Below are 19874 nucleotides of genomic sequence, written 5' to 3'. Positions count from 1 at the left end.
AAAAAAAAAAAAAAAAAAAGAAAAAGAAAAGAAAAGAAAAAAGTTCCCATCAAGTAAAATAAGACCTTAAAGGTAATCGCAAAATAACATTGAAACCAAAACTCTAAGAAAATATAGAATCTAACAAGGTATCAAATGTTGTTATTCCTCAAAACATTAATAATTTGTGAACACTTCTGTACGTGAGTCAATTTCTTTTAGTATAGGTGCCAATTATCGAAGGTATCATTGTTATCGTCAAGGTTTAATATCAGAATAAGCAAGTTATCCTGTGCATAAAACTAAAGCATGAAAGAGAGCTCAAGTGCAAAGGAACATATAACCATGACAGCTTCCTAAAGATACTGGGTGCCTGCATTACTATCTCTATTGAATTGCTTGATCTAAAAGAACTTGCTCCGAATTACACATGGCTTTGTGGAGTAGTTTAATACTTACTACGTTAAAAACTCTGTACACTCAACCCTTTGGTTATTTCTCATTTAATTATGTGGAATCTTTTATACCTCTAGGTTTTCTTGTTACCTTCACAAATTAGAAGCTCTAGCGTCTAATTAAATATAAAGAAGGCATAAAATTAAATTGTGTTTCAACATAAAAAGAAAGCCTCTCTAAACTTTAATTTTACTTAATATGCTCGAGAAAGAGAGTATTCATAATTATGTGACCTTTTCTGCAGCTTCAGTGACTCTAACATGAGCCTGAACGTCCCCATCTGATATTTCAGCTTCAGTAATAGGAGCAAACTGCCCTTCAAAGTACCTGGTACATGGTGCATCGAAAGATTTTAGTAACGGAAAAGAGGAAAACTGAGTACGTACGACCTAAAAATGTGTGATGCCTTCTTAATATAGTGAACTTGAGGTAGTTTGGTAGTTTCCTTAAAGTTCAATGTTTCATTTGTAATTGGATTTTAGTTAACTGATTACTCTATGAATTGAAGCATTAAGCTCCTGAATGAAATGGGGACTTTGGGACAACTTCATTGAATATAGTTTTTTCTGTGAGAACTCTTCAACAGAAGCTGGTAGGTTAGATTATTTTCCTAGTGTTGCTATATTTTATAGGAGACTTATAAGGAACTTTAGATCTATGTCCCACATTCCAACAAGTGTTATCTTTGTTATCAAGATGCAAAATTGACTTGATGTATTGTCCAACAAGTGTGATCTTTGTTATCAGGATGCAAAATTGACTTGATGCTTAGGGGGAAGGCTTAATCTTAATGGTTTCAGTTTTGTTTGACCCAATAACTTGAAACAACTTTACATGAGAAAACCAAGATTTCATTGGGAGAATGAAAGAACACAAATGAATTCTCAACAGTTTAGACTTATCTAGGAAAGAAGTTCGACACCTGGTCACTTCTGTAAGATCTCTATCAGCTTCTATCTCAAATCAAATTTATGACTATCTCAAGATATTTATTTAATCTTTGATTGGAGTTCATTTTTGTAGCTATGGTCAGACTCTTGTTTTTTCCGTGCAGTTGTATGCTTTCATTTTTATCAATAAAAGCTCGATTTCCTTTTTCTCAATAAGAGCCCAATTTTGGGCTGATCCCATGGCTAAAGAGAGAAAACTCTTTAGCTAAATCTAGTGAGATCTTGCACTTGAGGAATTTTGCTAGAAAGAAATTAGTCTTCAACAACAAGCTCAAACTCATTTGGATTTTTTTCAACTCTTATAGTTCATCCTTCTTAGCATCATTTATAAGACCTCATAACTTCTTTGGCTTGAGTTTTTTTTTTAATATCTTATCTCCTCTTTTTGTAATTTCTTACCATTGAACTTATTCTAGATAAATCACCGTTTATATTTTAGTTATTTTTACCGCTCATGAACAAATTCTAGAATCAAGAAAAAGAAATATTCAAAGATTGTCCACAGCTTCTGATCTGTAAAGGATCAAAATTGTAAAATCCAACTTTGCTCAAAGTACTTGCATACCTGGTCAAGAGTTCTACTGCTTGCGATCCATATCCAAGCTACAACAATGAAATTGCACGATTACAAAAGCTTACACAACCTGATGAGCACACTTATAAAATATAAACTGTGCATTACCTTCATGGCACTTGGATGGGTAGCAATCCGTACTATTCGAGCACCAGAAAGACTAGGAAAATTTGCTTCCCGAAACTGTTCACAAAATTTCCATGGTATTTGGTCCCCAAACGGTTGATGACCAGAACTCAAGTTTTTCATTGCAGATTTACGTGAGATTTGTCCTTCAAGGCAAACCTAGACGAAGGAAAATGGAAATAATTACGAAATAATAAACATAGGAACAATGTCAAGATTTTAGATATCTGATATGAGGCATGCACAAATCTCAGACAACCAAAATACAATTACGGGAAGAAACACTAACATTAAATACGAAACAAAGAGTAGACCTATTACATCTACAACAATTTCTCAAATTATAGCTTGATTCCATTAATAAAAAGTTCAATTCCCACAGTAGTGCTTGCATGATGCAGTAAAATAAGATTTTTTTTTTTTTTTTTTTTACTTTACTTTCAGCAATTGTTAGTGAAGACTTCGAACTTTACAACTTTTCTAGTCATTTTGATTTGGACAAGTCCTAATCTTCTAGAACAAACCATCGGAATCCCAACTCTAGAATGAGTCTATATAGACTTATGCAACATAAGCAACAAAAGTTTAGATTTGTTTCAAAATTCGTGAACAAAAAGAACAATTTCTGAAGCTATACTGCAGAAGGTATTCTCTCCCACTTGCTATCATCCTAGAGATAGAATGGAAAGTAAAATAAACAACAGAGAATGAAAATATGAATTGGGGTTGCACTTATCCAGTGGATTCAATATCCCACCCCCAGAATAATGATGATGATGATGATGATAATAATAATAATCAGGTGCCAACCTGAATGACACACAAAATATCTGGAAGTTGATTACTGGTCTCATCAACAGGGCCTGCATGGAATCCACTGTCAGCAAAAACCAGCTGGTCACAAGCTGACATACACGAAAATACAAGACATACCAAGCAATACAAACAAATGGTGTGCTGGGGCATCTGCCATCAGTTGTAAGTCGTTGGGAGAGTTTTTGTAGTGAGAAGCAACATAAAGAGCCATCATTCGCTGCAAAAATAAGAGAACCAGAAAACATAGAGGCATATAACACAGTAACCCAAGTTTCCAACTAAACATATACAATCATGAAATGTTGATAATACTATTCAACATCAAATTACCTGTAAAAACAGCTCACTATCTCTGTGATAGGAAAAGAGTGTGTCTCGATTGACATAATAGAGGTCACACTCACTTGGCGGAGGCAATCTATTCAGCAAAAACGAGGCAACATATAATTACAAGTACATTTGTTTATTATTTATTTAACCTGGTTTTATATATTTATTTATTTTAATAAGAAATCTATTTAATTTATCTATAATTTTTCTTCTATTCTCCCTTTATACAAGTACATTTGAAAGACAACTAACCTATTAATAGGCGGGATTGAACTGGTCACATCCAAACAAAGCAACCCATGAAGCCATTGCTCAATGGGATCCCCAGAAGCGTATCTAATAGCTTCACTCAGTTCAATCTTTTTGAATAAACGACCTACATTCATAAATGCGTGAGACATTAACAATAAGCCAAAATTGGAATAAAGGGTTTGTTTAGCAGACAAAAAAAATATATACATAAATAATTTTATAAAAAAGAACTTTGTTAAAGCGAATGGAACAAATTTTTCTTCAAGAAATTCACTGTCTCTAAAATACTAATTGACCAGAAAAATCACGAAAAGCATTTCTAAAGCCAACATGCTCTAGTAAGGAGAGAAACCCTTATAAATTTTCGTCAACTCAAGGTTAGCAAGATTTTATCAGATCATAAATTACAAGTTCTACGAAACAGAAATCACAACTATATACTAACTATTTCCTACTGGAAACAGTTCAGCCTGATCAGATCGAAAATTACAAGTTTAATGGTAGAGCTAGCCCAAACAAGGGAGGGTTATTTTATCAATGAACAAAAAATGAAAATATAAATCAGGAGCCTTGACTCTATACTTTCATTAAGAGAATGAAAAGATAATAAGGTTCAAAAGATACAAACTCCACTATGGAGTGAAAAAATAAAAACACAACAACAAGATTAGTGAGAGATAAAAATGACACTACGTAAGTAAATATCATTAATATAAAAACAAATAAAAAAATGGAAATAGAAAATGAAGCCGTCAAGCAAGCTTTATCAAAATGCTTGAACTGAGGGAGACGCTTGTTATCGAAGATTCTAGACTTTCCATCCAAATTTCTGAAATAAGGACCTTAATCGAATTGGACCAAATAATAAAGGGCTTTGAAGGCAAAGAAGGCCCGATTAGTCGCTGAGATACGTTCTCCTTCAAAATTTACGAGAACACCTATTGCATCTTGAAGCGAGAATAGCTTAAACCAACCACACAGAGAATAGGAGCATCCAAAAAAGAGAAAGGTTAAGAGAATCCCCATCTTCAAAACAAAGCGTACCTACTGATGGCATTAGAACAAAGAAAGGTAACTTCTTCAGTAAACCACTTTACGTATTAAGGCTTCCATTAAGAACATCGAAAGAAGAATGCTTATTTTCTTTGGACATAGTTTTTCACATCACCCAATATCTTTGGACAAGGATGATGACATAGCTAACTTTCTAGTCACTGATCTTATAGTGAAAATTTCTCAAACTACTTGAAACTCAGATAATAAAGACTCGACCTAATTTCGATATCACAAGCGTTCTCTTACTTGTTGCCAGATATCTGTGGAAAAAACCCAGGATTTTTCATCTCCTTTTAGACATTTCTGTATCAAATACCTTCCTTCCTTTAGATAGAGATCAAAAAGGTCCTCCCAAGTAAAAGATGATCACAATATCCTGATTTGAGAGAGGACCCAGTTTTGATTTATTATCCAGCAATGATATCGTTGAGACTAATGATAATTCTATATTCTTTCGCTTTGATTCACAATGGAGGGTTTAGTTTCACATGGAGAAAAAATGAAGCTTTTGGTACACAGATCTGCTGGCGGCCTATGCTCAAACCTTTAGGGATAGATGACAGGAATTATTCACAAAAAAGTTTCCAAGGAACTCGAAAGACTTCAATTAGTGAACGCCAAGGAAATAAATTACCAAATTGTTGTTAGCCACGATGTGATAATCATGAAATCATGCAAATAATTCGAATAATGGTTCAACCACATAAAGGCGGAAGTACTTTTAAAGTCTAAACAGAACAGTAAGTTGCATGCTACCACAGAATCCAACAGGTTGGCATGTAGAACTATAAGTCTAGTTCGTAATTACCAGAGAGAGAGCCTTCCACGCTCTTATTAGACACCTGGCTTTGCTCCTCCAACTGCTGCAAAAGCTTTAATGATAATGATCGACCAGTACCCTCATACCTTTAGGAGTGGCCAAAGAAAAAAGAAAGATCACTTGAGGATCAAAGGAAACTAGAGAAATTAGGCATTAAAATAACTTCAGAGGATTCTTTCTAACATAATACATCACAAGAAACTAAATTACAAATGAGTTAATTAAAAAGAAACGAAGTAATACCCATTCACAGTAGATGAAAGGAAGACCAGGTATGGACCAAGTAAAGATTTAACAACTGGCAATGGTATGGCTGCAGCTTCATCAACAACCAACAGCTCAACCTGAGAAAGCTTTTCATGCTCCTGTGGCTGTATATACTGCACAACAAAGAGAATACAAAAAGGAAAGTCATATATATTTTCCCGAATAGAAATCTAGCATCAGAGCCTATGATGTTATCTCAATAAGAAACATGATATATTATTCTCTGTCTCTTGTTACCAAAATTCAAACGTACCTCAACAATGGAATAAACATGTTCTGCACACAAAAGGACAAAAGAAAAGGTCAGAGAATCTATCAACCTGAATTGTTTGTCTGTGTTGTTTGTAGATATTAATGCGCACTGTTGCTTTCTTGAATTCAGGGTTGGTACTCTTCACCACATCAAAGTCTATATGTTCCTGTAAACACATATAACCTTCACAAGCTAAAACAACTAGTAACCTAGTCCAATATGGATCATTGATATAAGAGATGATAGGCAAAATGGCTTTTCCCAGAGTATCCCCTCATAGTCCAATATGGATCATTGATATAAGAGATGATAGGCAAAATGGCTTTTCCCAGAGTATCCCCTCAAAGTCCAATATGGATCATTGATATAAGAGATGATAGGCAAAATGGCTTTTCCCAGAGTATCCCCTCAAACACCACATGAATCAGAAATATCCATTTCTAAATAAGATCTAAACTGAAAGTGTGAAGATAGTCCAATATGGATCATTGATATAAGAGATGATAGGCAAAATGGCTTTTCCCAGAGTATCCCCTCAAACACCACATGAATCAGAAATATCCATTTCTAAATAAGATCTAAACTGAAAGTGTGAAGATAGTCCAATATGGATCATTGATATAAGAGATGATAGGCAAAATGGCTTTTCCCAGAGTATCCCCTCAAACACCACATGAATCAGAAATATCCATTTCTAAATAAGATCTAAACTGAAAGTGTGAAGATACCACAACATCTATATAATTGCCAATAGCCGGAAAAAATTGACACCCTATTATGAATGAGCGGAAACTCAACAAAGATAAGAAATGATGTTAAAAAACAGAATCTGCAGTATTGATGTTTTATAGCAAGAAGCCTCATAGCAATACAGCAGAATGGTTGTGTACTTTAAAAACAGGAAAACACTGACAGGGTGTCTCAAGATAGACTGAATCTGACCAAGTAAGATTTCTAGCAAGAGGATAGAGAATTTGGATTTGATACATAACATGACAACGGCAGTATTTCAGATAACCAATAGGCAAATCGTTTACCACAAGCAACCAACTTGAAAATGGTATAATTCTAAAACATAAACCCGTGAAGTTAGAAAGAAGGAAAAAATTAGCTTCATATATATTCAATTAAACGACTCAAAAATAATTGTGTAATAAGATTTTTCACAAATTCATAGGTGAGATTAGGAGTGTCATACAAATGAAACAGAAAACAATCTTACCTTATATTGAAGTTCATTGAGACCCTTGCAAACAAAATCGAACAATGTTTTAAGATTCTCAGGACTGGGTGCAGTAACAAAAATATTGGAGTACCTTCAAAATAATTACTCTTGTCAAAATACAAAATAGTTCTTAATTTAAAAGTGTATTCATTCGGGTAATAGATTTTAAAAAAGTACCCAGCAGCAACAGCTCCAGCAACTGCTAATCCTAAAGCAGCTGATTTGCCCCGACCACGACCAGCGAGCAATGCAACTGTACTTCGAAGTGTCTTGTCCAAAATTCCATCCAAAAATGTAACAACAGCCCTTCCCTATCAAATATTAAACAAGGACATTCACAGTCTAAGTCGTGAGTGAAAAATACGGGCAAATAATTATAGAACTAAACTGTAGCAGAGATAATTTAAACCTGGTCCAGCGTACAGCACTTCTTTATAAGAGGACCAACAGGGAACTCATCATTTAGCTGTTCTTTTAAATTCTTAAGGTCCCATTCTCCTTCAGAAAGCCCCTCCGAGTCCTTTGTAATAGAAATAACATTGTTAGATAAATAAAATTTACAAAGAAGAAAAGGTTGCCTCGTTGGATGAACTAGTGGGTGTGAAGCTTTTAACAATGAATGAAGCATCTATAGTTTTATTATTCTCAGCTCTATTTGATTGTAAATACCTCTACGTTCTTGATTTTTCTTTCTCCCTATTTTCACACCCTTGCATCCTTTGAATATTTTTTTTTTTCATTATATCAATGAGAAATTGTTTCTTGTTAAAAAAAAAAACACCATATCTAGGTAATTGCATGTTGGCAAAAAATTCATCATATGATCTCAAATTGTCTCCACACTATGAAATTTACAAAAATTGAAATATACCTCTTTCACTGCAACGGGAGTAATTGACCTTATATGGGAAGAAATTGGTAGTATATTCATTTCATCATCCATTAGAACGCATGCTTTGCATGATGCAAGTGACAATAAAAAGCGTTCATTAAAACGACCAGCTGCCTCCAAATGGGATTCAGTTCGATACCTTCCATGAACATCCTGGCAACAATCATCTGTGAGCTCTTCTTCAAATAATAACAAAGCACAATACCGGGCACAATGACAACTATCATAGTCTGGCATCCAACGAATTGCCAACATTTGTATCGTAAAAGAACAATTAACATTGTACTCAAAGAGTTAAGATAAAATTTCAGACACAAAAAGAAAAGATGTCAATATTAAAAGCAAAGAGACACAATTATAATTGCTGTATGTACATAATTATCTACTGAAAACTAAGCAATCTACAGGATTTCAAAAGGGAACCATAGTGTCCAAGGCAGGAAAGCTATTACCCAGGAAGCACAAACACTTCAGTATCATTAACAAGTCCAGCTTGATTTTCTGAGTATTAGGAATGCAATTAGCAAATTGTGATTTTGATTTTTAATTGAATTTGTTTAGGTTTTGATTCACTTTTTTGCATTTTAGTTAAAAAAAATTGAACAACGCAATGACCCAACCCAACACAAAGAAGGGTTGAGTAGGGTTGGGTTGTCCAATCTATTCAATTCTTTCGAGCAGTGGACCCAACCAACCCGGCAAGAAAATCCTCCCAATCGAACCTATGTACACTTAGTATTGTACATGTCCAAAACTCTTAACTCCTATTGGATAATTAAATTAGAGAGTTAAAATTTTCATAATTCTATTTCATTTTAATCTTTTTAGTTAAAGGACTTGAAACTATATGTAAGAGAAAACCTATAAAAATGTTTGCAAGGTCCTTGATTTTCTAAAAATGAAAGAGATGGACGTATGTTTGAAGGCATAGAGAGGGATTATAAATTTGATTGTTCTTTTTATTTTGGTTGCTCCAAATGGAGTTTAATTGATAGGAACTTTTGTTACTTTCCCCTTTCCATATTAACAACGGTTCCGGAGGACCTTTTGGCAAATACTGGACAATGATTTCAAAAATCCCCCATCCTCCTGTAAATATCTATAAACGACTTCCACTCACTGTCAGAGCTTCCCATCCTTGAATTCATTTGAAACATGAGAAAATTTCAGATTGACAGAGAATATGGTCAATCGGTTCCCTTAACTGAAACTATGTTGCTATTTACATTGTAGTGATTAAAATAAATGATTGTTCCTATTTTAGTTGATTTCCTTCCCTTTCCAATCAACAAATGGAAATATTAGTAACATAAATATATAGGAAATTACATCAACCAAACATTAATACTCCTATGAAAGGGTAAAAACTAATGACTTCAAGAATTTAGACTGATTGCCTCTACATAGTATAATGCTAAACATAAGAGAAATTGTTACAGTGTGGACATATATATATAGATAGATGAGAAGAAGGACCAGTTTAGGGTATAGTGGAGTTAACTAGATACGTTTATTCAGATTTATAAAGAATGTTTGTCGTAGATTTCCCATCAATCCTTCAATACAATTTATAACCTTACATAAAATATAACTCCAAATGAATTCACATGCTTCCGCAGAAAAAATATTTGTAAAAGAATGGAAACCGCCTACCATGACCATGGTGTAAAGACTGGACAATGAGGATAAGGAACGAAGCAGCAAGATTATTAATCCACCACCTTCCACTGTTTCTATGGTTCTTGCAAGAAGATTTGGTGTCAAAGCTTCAAAATCCTAATGCCAGCAAATGATGATTATAAAATGAGGAGATGATTTTTAGACAGCCAATAACTAACTATACGAAAATCTACATGAAACGAGGGGAAAAAAAAAAAAAAAAACAGTTACAGAGTGTGATTATCTACCTGAAGTATGCACATTCCAAAGGTATTACCAAGAATCCTTTCTGAATCTTTGTACAAACAATACGTTATTCCTCCAGTTTCAAGGAAAAGAGAAAAAGGATCAACCTTCTCAGGATCAAGAAGCCCCCTCTGCATCAACTTTTTTACTTGCTTTGCACGTTTTTTTCTATGACTGTCCCAAATAATAGATCCACTCAAATATTAAGCATATAATTATCTAAAAATTTCAAGCTAATAATGATAACAAGAACAAAGTACAGCTCTAAGCGTGACAACCTATATCAATGTCAAAACAAGAATTAATGTTAATTTGAACAATTTAAAGAAGCCTAAAAACGATTAATTAATTTTTTAACGAATCAATATAAGGTCCTTAAACTTCTTGCAAGATGATCATAACACCGAGGGCATGAGTATATATACAACATAGTGGACTCAAATGCCTTGACTTTTAATTAATGAAGGTAGATTTTTTTAAGTGAAGAAACGGTATACGGCCATCATGAGCCTACCTCCTTCCTTCCCCTTGAGGTTGGAGGTTCAAAAACAATTGACAAAATAGTATATACACAAAAGCACACTTGTTTACACAATTTTCAACACTTAGCTAATTGTTCAGTTTGAAAGCCAAAAAAATTTGACAGTTCTACCATCGAGAACTAACCTGCTGAGCTCAAGTTTATCTCTATAGCACCAAAGCACATTTGGCCGGGATTTGATCGTCGCCTTACTTAACATGTAGTGGAGATTTACAATCTGTAAATAGAAAACAATCAAACATATGCTATCTTTTCGCTTATATGAAAGTTCAGGACTCAAATATATAAGCCATTAACATTGCTACATATTCTCTCAACTGGAATTCAACGCCAAAAATCCATTGGACTAAGGCCAAGTAACCCGCCCAACATCGTCAAGAAGAAACACCCAACAATTATAACTTTGAAACAAATAAAATCGAAAAAAAAAAAAAAAACATCCTCTCCCTAAAAAAATCAGTGGTCTAATGAATTACACCAGTAAGAAAAGAACCTGATCCCGAGACTTGTCACCGACGATGACGAACATGGAGCGATATCTTGATTTGACACCATTCTCAATGAGAGTCCTGATACGCTCGTCTACTTTCTTCCTCATTCCTTGAGTAGTATTGTTGCGAAAGTTGTGCTGAGACTAGAGAGAGAGGTGGCCGCCTGCGTGTAGAGAGCGGTGGCCGCCGTGTAGAGAGCGGTGGCCGCCGTGTAGAGACCGCCTGCGTAGAGAGAGAGGGGTGCCGTGCCGACCGCCTGCGTAGAGAGAGGGAGTGTAGAGAGGGATGGCCACCGGCGCCTGCGCCTGCGTGTAGAGACCGTCTGCGCCTGCGCCTGCGTGTAGAGACCGTCTGCGCCTGCGTATAGGGTTTTGAAGGGAAGCGCCTGCGTGTAGGGTTTTAGGAAAATTTTTATTTCCTGTTTTTTTATTTTTCTCCATTGTTTAAATATAAATAATAATAATAATAACTCATAATAATTCCTCTAACATTTTATTCTTCATAATTTACTACTTTATTAATACCTAAAATTAAATTATTGTTTTTATGGTTCGTATTTTCATTATGCTATTATTTGATAGGGGATTTGAGTGACGTGCGTACCTCTCAATCTTTTCAAATATTATGTCATATTGTTTAAATATAAAAATAAAAAATAAAAATAATAACTCACGATAATTACGGTAGCATTTTATTGTAATAATTTATTATTTTATTATTTTGTTACGTTGTTATAATGCGTTGTTGTTGTAATCTGTTGTTATTGTTGTTATTGTAACCCACCCAACATCGTCAAGAAGAAATACCCAACAATTATAACTTTAAATAATAGATTGATCTGTACCTAGAAAATAATTAATTAATTTTATATTAAAAGATTCAGATTTATTTTTAATAGTTTTATGTATTAAATATAAAATAGATATTTTTTATTTGTATTCTGGAAAAATATTCACGGTAAATTAAATATATATAATTTAAACTATTGATAAATATATATTGAAATGTTTTATTTAAATATGATCTAATTAAAAAAATATTTTTTATTATATTATATATTAAAAGTTATTATTTTAAATACGAAGACATAAATCTTCTAATTTTTTAAATATTTAAGAGGTTTTTGAGTCCAGGAAGATAAAAGATCTCGAACACATTCAAGTCATAAGGATGTGAAAATCTCTCTCTAATAGAGACATGTGAAATGACGATAATAACGAACTAAAATCGATAATATCTTGATCATAACAAATAATGATATTGACATAATAAATTTAATGAATCGACGATACGTAGTGAACTAAAACAGATAATATATTGATTATAACAAAATAATGATATTGACATAATAACACTCTTGATCCAAAAACGAAAAAAAAAGTTGTAACTTATCATAATTGGCATGCTTTCCAAATAAAAGAGAAATTAACTTAATGTCTTGCCATATTTGAAACCAAATATTTTCATATAAATCTTCGATTAAAAATGAAAGTATCCTACACCTTTCAACCAAACAAACATATCAATTCAGTTTATCACTGCATTTTATAAGAGATGGCAAAGTTTTCTTGCTCCCGGTTCTTCATTGGTTTCCTCATTCTCTCAGGTTTGTTTTTTAGATTTATAAATATGTTATGAACTTTCAAGAATTTTGTACATTTTAGTTTATTATCATTTTGATTTTTGACAGCTGCATGCATGTTGTCGGTCAATGCAATACAATGTGAAGAGAAGTTGTACGAAGGATGCGTACCTAAAGACTGTAGCGAGAGATGTTTACAGAAGTTTCCCCAATCGACATCGGAATGTGTTCCAACTGGACAAATCCCATTTAACTATATTTGTTATTGTTTCCATGATTGCTAGAGGATAATCAATTATGGTTTCTATCACAGTCTCTATTAAATAAAACGGTTGAATATCTCCATGAATTCAACCAATCCCCCGTAACTATTTTATTTTTGCTTTTGTTGTTGCTTCCATGATCGCTAGAAAGTGATCAATTATGGTTTTTACCGATCTCCATTAAATAAAATGGTTGGATGAATCTATGATTCAACTTTTTTTTTTTAGCATAATTCTCGAACTTCTTGCCTGTCTTAATTCCAACTTTCATTGTCTTATTTGGACGGCTAACATGACCTACTACTTTTACAAAAGTTGGAAGTAGAGAAAGAGAAAATGTATATTCCGCCCCAATGTTTTTTAACTATTAAACTGCTAATTTCAATATAATTTAATTTATAAGCTACTAAATTGTTTTCTTACCAGTTTGGCGTTTCATAACTTATAACATCATTAGTGAAATACTTGATCAAATATAGTATCTTTGTTAGAAAGGAATATTATTATGAAATAGAATGTATGTAACCTATGGTTGTTATAGTAAATAATTGGACAATCTGATTCAACCCTTTCTCTTTACTCATCATCTTTATCTTTAATCATAAATGAAATTATTTGTGGATTCAATCCTATATTAACCTAAATTAGTTATTAATAAAAATAAATATTTTTTTATTTATAAAAAGAATGAGAGGAAATATATACGAAAATGAACTCCAACATAAGTAATTTGTAATTTAATGCAAAAATATTTTTTATTACAATTGGATAATGATTTGTGTTTGTTTTTTTTGTTATTCATATTTAAAGTTGTTGCATAAATAATACATTTTTTTAATTTACAAAACTCTTGATAATTTAAGATTTAAATAAGATCGGCCTTAAAATTTAAATAAAATATTTTTTTTAATGGATAATGGAGACCCAAAACTCTATTTTTTTATTAAATTATAAAATAATTATTTTATTATTAATAGTTATTAAATCACTTTTTTTATTATTATTATTTTTCAGGGAAGGTGGATTTCAGGGAAGGTGGATAATATATATTTATTATTATTATTATTATTTTTGACCGAAGGTGGATAATATATGTCTGGTTCTGTTAGTCGTACCTACCTATTTTACTATTTTACTCTTAAATTTTTATTAAATATCTATTCTGTCTTTACTCTGTGAATTGAGGTGTCATTGGAGAGAATTTATACTTTTTCCAATTTGGCACGATCCTAATATTTTCTGACATATGGTCACGTTACTTATTCATCGGTTGTAAGAGTGAATATTATTTCCACAAACCAACCCGAGTCATTCCAATATGTTTGATCTAACGCATTCTAAAAAAAATTATGAGAAGTTCACTCAACATGCAAAATACACTATCGTTTTAATTGATAAATTTTAATTTTTGTAAGCTTTTTTTAACCTTCTATACTAAAGGTTATTTTCATCTGGACATATTATTGATCCATTCATTTACTCCTTTATTCGGGTGTCACAATCTTTAATAGTTGTAATTTATACTAACATACATACTACTCTGGTCTAGGTAGTTAAGGTCATGCCATGAAAAGATTAGTTAACTTTCGTGTCGAGTTTGAAGTACCATGATTGGCCTACTTTGCAATGAAGATATAAAATTTATTGAGTCACCATATTTGTCAAACAAAATGTATATATAAATACAGACTCTACAAATGTCAAATGAGCAAATTAAGTATACATTCAAACACATAAATTTAGTATATTATAACACTGATATTTTAGGAGATAGCGAACTTCTCTTGCTCTCTCTTTGTTCTTGTCCTAGTTCTCTCAGGTACGTATGGTTGTTTAGATGCGTTTAAGTTTTGTGTTGTAAGCTTGGATGGGTATTAAAGTATGTATAACTTTGAAATTTTGTGCAGCTAATTGTATGGTACTTCTAGAAATCCACACAAAACAATGTGATGTGAAGATGTTCGAATATGCATGTGAGACTACTGGATGTTACCAAAAGTGCCTAGAGGTTTTGCCCAAATTCAACATCTCAATGTGTTGAAACTCCTGAATTTCCCACCAACTTCGCTTGCCATTGCTTCCCTTGTGAAGAAAATTGAGTTTTGATGTGTACTAATCCACTTAGTGTAATGCCCTAATTCCCCACATTTCCTAAATAAAATGGTCACGTTCAATTTGTCATTATGGTTGCAAGTGAAAATTGTGTATAAAACCAAGTGAAAATTGTGTATAAAATAAGATGAAAAGCAACTGTCCCACTCTGGTCTTAACACTGTCATTTGTATAAAGATGTTTTACTTTAAAAATATCACAAAAGTTATTATATTATTTTTAATAGATATTTTAAAGTCTTAAATAACTTTTTTTTCAACGAATTCACTTGTTTTACCGGGTACAAGAGTTCAACTACAGATACATAAAGCGGAAAAAAAAAAACACCCTCTCCCTAAAAAAAATCATTCTTTTTCACGGTTCTAATGAATTCTAAGACTTGTCACCGATGATGACGAACATGGAGCGATATCTTGATTTGACACCATTCTCAACGAGAGTCTTGATATGCTCGTCTACTTTCTTCCTCGTAGTATTGTTGTGAGTTGTGAAAATTTTTATTTCCTTTTTTTTTATTTTTCTCTTTAAATATAAAATAATAACAACAATAAAAACCCATAATAATTCCTCTCACATTTTATTCTCAATAATTTACTGCTTTGTTAATAGCTAAAAATAAATTATTTGTATGGTTTATATTTTTATTATGCTCTTATTTGATAGGGGATTTGAGAGATGTGACGTGTGCATACCCCTCAAAATTTTCAAATATTACGTCATATTGTCTAAATATAAAAATAAAAAATAAAAATAATAACTCACGATAATTACACTAACATTTTATTGTAATAATTTATTATTTTATTAATACATAAAAATAAACCCTAAACCCTAAACAAAACCTTCAGAACAAAAAAATTTGTAATTTAAACAAATTAATTTAAGGAAGGAAAAAAATAAAATAAAATAAAAAAACCTCGTTCCATCTATTGTTCTGCAGCAATGGGTTCAATTTCAGCTTTCTCAGTCTGCTCCAAAATTGAACTTCCCGGACCCAAATTCTCAGGCTACAATGTCCGGCCATCGCCTAAATTTCGATTCACCATGTTTCGGAAGAATTACAACCCAACTTCCAAAAGCTTGATTCATTCAATTTCGAAACATTTCAATTCCCACATTCACGATGCTCCCTTCTCAAACCTCTCCGAGTCCGACAAACGTTGTTTTCCTGCACTCCAGAGGAATTCATCCAACTATTTCGTTGAAAAACTTGTGGGTTTTCTTGTTTGGTTATTTATCTTCATGGGTTGTTTCAATGTAAGACATGTCGTTGCATTACCTGCTCAGACAAGCGGCAAAAGCCCAACAATGGATGAGGATAGTGAAGAGGAGATGAGAGAGAGGATCTTGGAGCATGATTCAAGGAATATTGATACTCTGAAAGCTGTTTTGTATGGGAAAATGAGTAGCGGAAAGACAGAGGAGGCTATTAAGTATGTTCTGAGGCTGATTGATCTTGAGCCGGATGAGGTTGAATGGAGGCTTTTGTTGGCTCTTTGTTACGAGAAAATGGGAGAGCTGGAAATGGCTAAAGGATTGTTCGTGGAAATTTTGGAGAAGAACCCTCTCTTGGTTAGAGCTCTGCATGTAAGGTTTTTACTTGCTATTTATGTTTCTTTAGATTGGTAGCTATTGTTTATATGTTATTTGGTGCGAGTTAGAAGCTGGGAATTTTAGTGTACGTGCTTGAACTAAGATGTTATCAGTATACATAAACAATGTGATGTTTGACTTAGGGATTCTGTTGCCAAATTTGAACCCTGAATTGAATGAGGCTGGTTACTAATGAGATGAATTGTTATTATTGAAGGTAATGTTGCCAGTGACTCATATGAGAGCTGGTCATATGGTCTTTTACCTATTTCGATTCTCGGGTTAGTGAGCCGATGAATCAACCTCTCATAATAGATGGATTGGTCTTGGGTTCCTTCCACCATCCTACCCAATAATTCATAGGATTCGTTTTTCGGTAAAATATTATATATTCATGAGTTCCTTAGTTCCCATTGCCTCTTGATTAATTGTGAGATCCCACATCGATGGGAGAGGGGAATGAAGCATTCCTTACAAGGGTATGGAAACCGCTCCTTAGTAGACGCGTTTTAGAATCTTTGAGGGAAAACCCAAAAAGGACAATATTTGCTAGCGGTGGGCTTGGGTTGTTATAAATGGTACAAGAGCTAGACACCAAGCGACGTGCCAGCGAGAGGCTGAACTCAGAAGGGGGTGGACACCAGGCGGTGTGCCAGCGAGGATACTGGACTCCGAAGGGGGTGGATTGGGGGGTCCCACATCGATGGGAGAGGGGAACGAGTGCCGGCGAGAACGCTGGTCCTCAAGGGGGTAGATTGTGTCCAAAAAAAGACAATATCTGCTAGCGGAGGGCATGGGCTTGGTCTGTTACATTAACCGTTAGGTCTTTATTCTGCAATGGAGTCTTTAATCAAACTAAAATGGACTCCTGGTTTGTTTTTACTTAAAGTACATTCTGACATGTTTTGATATAAGGTACGTAATAAAAACTTGAGTATTGAGTATTGCCTTCCTAGCTTTCTAGCTGCAACGTCTTCTAGCGTTTCATAATTCATTGAAGAAGTGAGTTATGTCAATGCATAATTTGAATGCTTTGAACTTGCATTTTCTTCAGGGTCTGGCATTAGTGATGCATAAGAACAACGAAGGTCAATCTGTGTTTGAGATGCTCAATAAGGCTCTTGATATTGCTCGTGATCACAAAAAGGTTACCGAGCAGAGAAGCATTGGGATACTAATTGCTCAAATGCATGTTGTGAAGGTCACTTGTAACTTTTGACTGATAAGAATGCTTCCCACCTACTTCCATGTTCTATAAATTTTGAACCAATAACTTTTTTGATTCTCCGGAGTGTTGTCCAACAAAGTGTTTGTGTTTTTCAGGGAGAACTGGAGGAGGGCTTGAAGAAGTTTCAAGAACTTGTTGAGGAGAATCCTCGGGATTTTCGACCCTATCTTTGCCAGGTTATACCCGCCCCCTTTTATCTACATGTTTAATGCCCTAGCTTACTAGTAGATATTGTCTGCTTTGACCCGTTATGTATCGCCGTCAGCCTCATGGTTTAAAACGCGTATGTTAGGGAGAGGTTTCCATACCTTTATAAGAAATGCTTCGTTTCCCTCCCCTAACGAAGTGGGATCTCACAATCCACTCCCCTTAGGGGTTAGCGTCCTCGCTGACACACCGCTTGGGGTTTGACTCTGATACCATTTGTAGTAGCCCAAACCTACCGTTAGTAAATATTGTCCTCTTTGGGCTTTCCGTCAAGGTTTTAAAATGCATCTACTATGGAGAGGGTCTAGTCCTACTTCGACTAGTGTCTCACACCTTCAGGTGGCTGACTCTGAAACCATTTGTAACAGCCCAAGCCTACCACTAATCGATATTGTAACAACCCAGATTCATCGTTAGCAAATATTGTCTTCTTTGGGCTTTCTCGTTTTGGCTTCCCCTCAAGGCTTTAAAACGCGTCTACTAGGGGAAGATTTTCTACACCCTTATAGAGGGTGTTTTGTTCTCCTCCCCAACCAATGTGCGACATGACAGATATTGTCCGTTTTGACCTGTTACATATCGTCGTCAACCTCATGGTTTTAAAACGCATCTGCTAGGGAGAGGTTTCCACACTCCTATAAGGAATGCTTCATTCCCCTCTCCCATCGAGGTGGGATCTCACACATTTCATTCCTCAGTCGAAGAATCTGCACCTGATTGTTTATACATCGACATAACAAGTAGTCTAGTAAATGGTTGAATGTTAAACCGGGAGGGAAGACATGATTGGGAGAAGGATGAAATACTGAAATGATGGATATGTAACCATACCCAGTTCTTGCAGGGAATTATATACAGTCTACTGGACAGAAAAGAGGAAGCTGCAGAGCAGTTCGAGACGTATCGGGCTCTTGTGCCTGATGAGTTTCCTCAAAGGGAGTTTATGGACGATGTCATGTTGTCAGCTACAACTGCAACACGGGAACAGTTCCAGAAGGAATTTGATGCTGAATTTTCATACAAGAAGTGAACCAAACAAGAGAAGGGCACTCTGCCTATCAGTTTGGGAGTGTTCTTGAATGTGATAATATCAACACCAATGCACCCGATCTTATTAGAATTCTGTAGTTAAGCGTGCTTCGAGCATCCCGGGTGGACGCTCTAATAGTATTTATGTTGAGCCACTTTAAAACGTGTCGAGAGCGTGAAATCACAGTGTAATTGGAAAAATACATACTGAAAATGGAGTTTATTTTTCTAAGATTTTCAAACACTTCAATAGAAATCTCACACTGAAAATTAATAATTTAAATCGAAAAGTTTAATAAGAAGAATTGGATCCCGTAAATTCTTCCTGAATTCTCACCATGATACTCTTGAAATTAAATGGATTCGACATGTGAATATCATTTCACCTATCATCGTGGGTCACAGTAATAGTCCGGTGTTAATGTAGGTCAAGACATTAAAAGTCATGTTCGTCACTAAAAATTGTAGAGTCTGTTAGACGAACACGCCGAGGTGTGACTTTTATTATCCAACACCTCCCCTTAATCGAGGCTCGACTCTTTTTTCTTTTGGAGTCTTAGTCATTTTTTGCCAAACCTTCGAGGAGTCGAGGATTTACCAATCTATTGGCACAACTAAGTTTTAGGACATGACTCTGATACCATGTTAGACGAACATGACTCTCCGTAGTGGTATAATATTGTCCACTTTGAGCATAAGCTCTCATGACTTTGAGTTGGGCTTCTCAAAAGGCTTCATACAAACAGAGAGAGTATTCTTTGATTACAAACTCATAATTATTCTCTATATTAGTCGATGTGGGGTCAACCTTCGCTATTATGCCATATGACATAAAATAAAATTGAATACTTTAAATATATAAAGTAAAATGGTACAAAAATTTGAATTAAATGACAAATAATATTTTACAAAAAAAAAAAAAAAAAA

At 34.1% G+C, this 19874-nt stretch overlaps 2 protein-coding genes across 3 annotated transcripts in view; one reads left to right on the top strand and one right to left on the bottom strand.

Moving 5' to 3' along the window:
- Positions 1-11265, bottom strand: part of LOC111463368 (RNA cytidine acetyltransferase 2-like) — a 15451-nt gene extending 4186 nt beyond the window's left edge. Inside the window, exons 1-18 of the mRNA XM_023107280.1 lie at positions 10936-11265; positions 10568-10659; positions 9904-10075; positions 9650-9772; positions 7976-8149; positions 7514-7624; positions 7282-7415; positions 7102-7195; positions 5947-6045; positions 5603-5739; positions 5348-5445; positions 3484-3607; positions 3232-3319; positions 3019-3118; positions 2896-2948; positions 2068-2244; positions 1951-1988; positions 669-762 (exon numbers count right to left, since the gene is read on the bottom strand). Coding sequence (XP_022963048.1) covers positions 669-762; positions 1951-1988; positions 2068-2244; positions 2896-2948; positions 3019-3118; positions 3232-3319; positions 3484-3607; positions 5348-5445; positions 5603-5739; positions 5947-6045; positions 7102-7195; positions 7282-7415; positions 7514-7624; positions 7976-8149; positions 9650-9772; positions 9904-10075; positions 10568-10659; positions 10936-11040 — 2013 coding nt within the window. The 5' untranslated portion in view covers positions 11041-11265. The remainder of the gene's footprint in view (positions 1-668; positions 763-1950; positions 1989-2067; positions 2245-2895; positions 2949-3018; positions 3119-3231; positions 3320-3483; positions 3608-5347; positions 5446-5602; positions 5740-5946; positions 6046-7101; positions 7196-7281; positions 7416-7513; positions 7625-7975; positions 8150-9649; positions 9773-9903; positions 10076-10567; positions 10660-10935) is intronic.
- Positions 11266-15804: 4539 nt separating this feature from the next.
- Positions 15805-19874, top strand: part of LOC111463369 (protein SLOW GREEN 1, chloroplastic) — a 20527-nt gene continuing 16457 nt past the window's right edge. The window contains exons 1-4 of one of the 2 annotated variants that reach the window (XM_023107283.1): positions 15805-16477; positions 17538-17684; positions 17807-17887; positions 18763-19165. In XM_023107283.1, the coding sequence (XP_022963051.1) occupies positions 15833-16477; positions 17538-17684; positions 17807-17887; positions 18763-18948 (1059 nt within the window). In that variant the 5' untranslated portion in view covers positions 15805-15832 and the 3' untranslated portion in view covers positions 18949-19165. Of the gene's footprint in view, positions 16478-17537; positions 17685-17806; positions 17888-18753; positions 19166-19874 lie in introns of both variants that reach the window. The other variant, XM_023107282.1, reaches the window with a different exon arrangement.

The sequence above is a fragment of the Cucurbita moschata genome, unplaced genomic scaffold, assembly GCF_002738365.1.
Source record: "Cucurbita moschata cultivar Rifu unplaced genomic scaffold, Cmos_1.0 Cmo_Scf00028, whole genome shotgun sequence".
Taxonomy (NCBI): Eukaryota; Viridiplantae; Streptophyta; class Magnoliopsida; order Cucurbitales; family Cucurbitaceae; genus Cucurbita; species Cucurbita moschata.
This window is presented reverse-complemented; position numbering and strand designations above follow the sequence as displayed.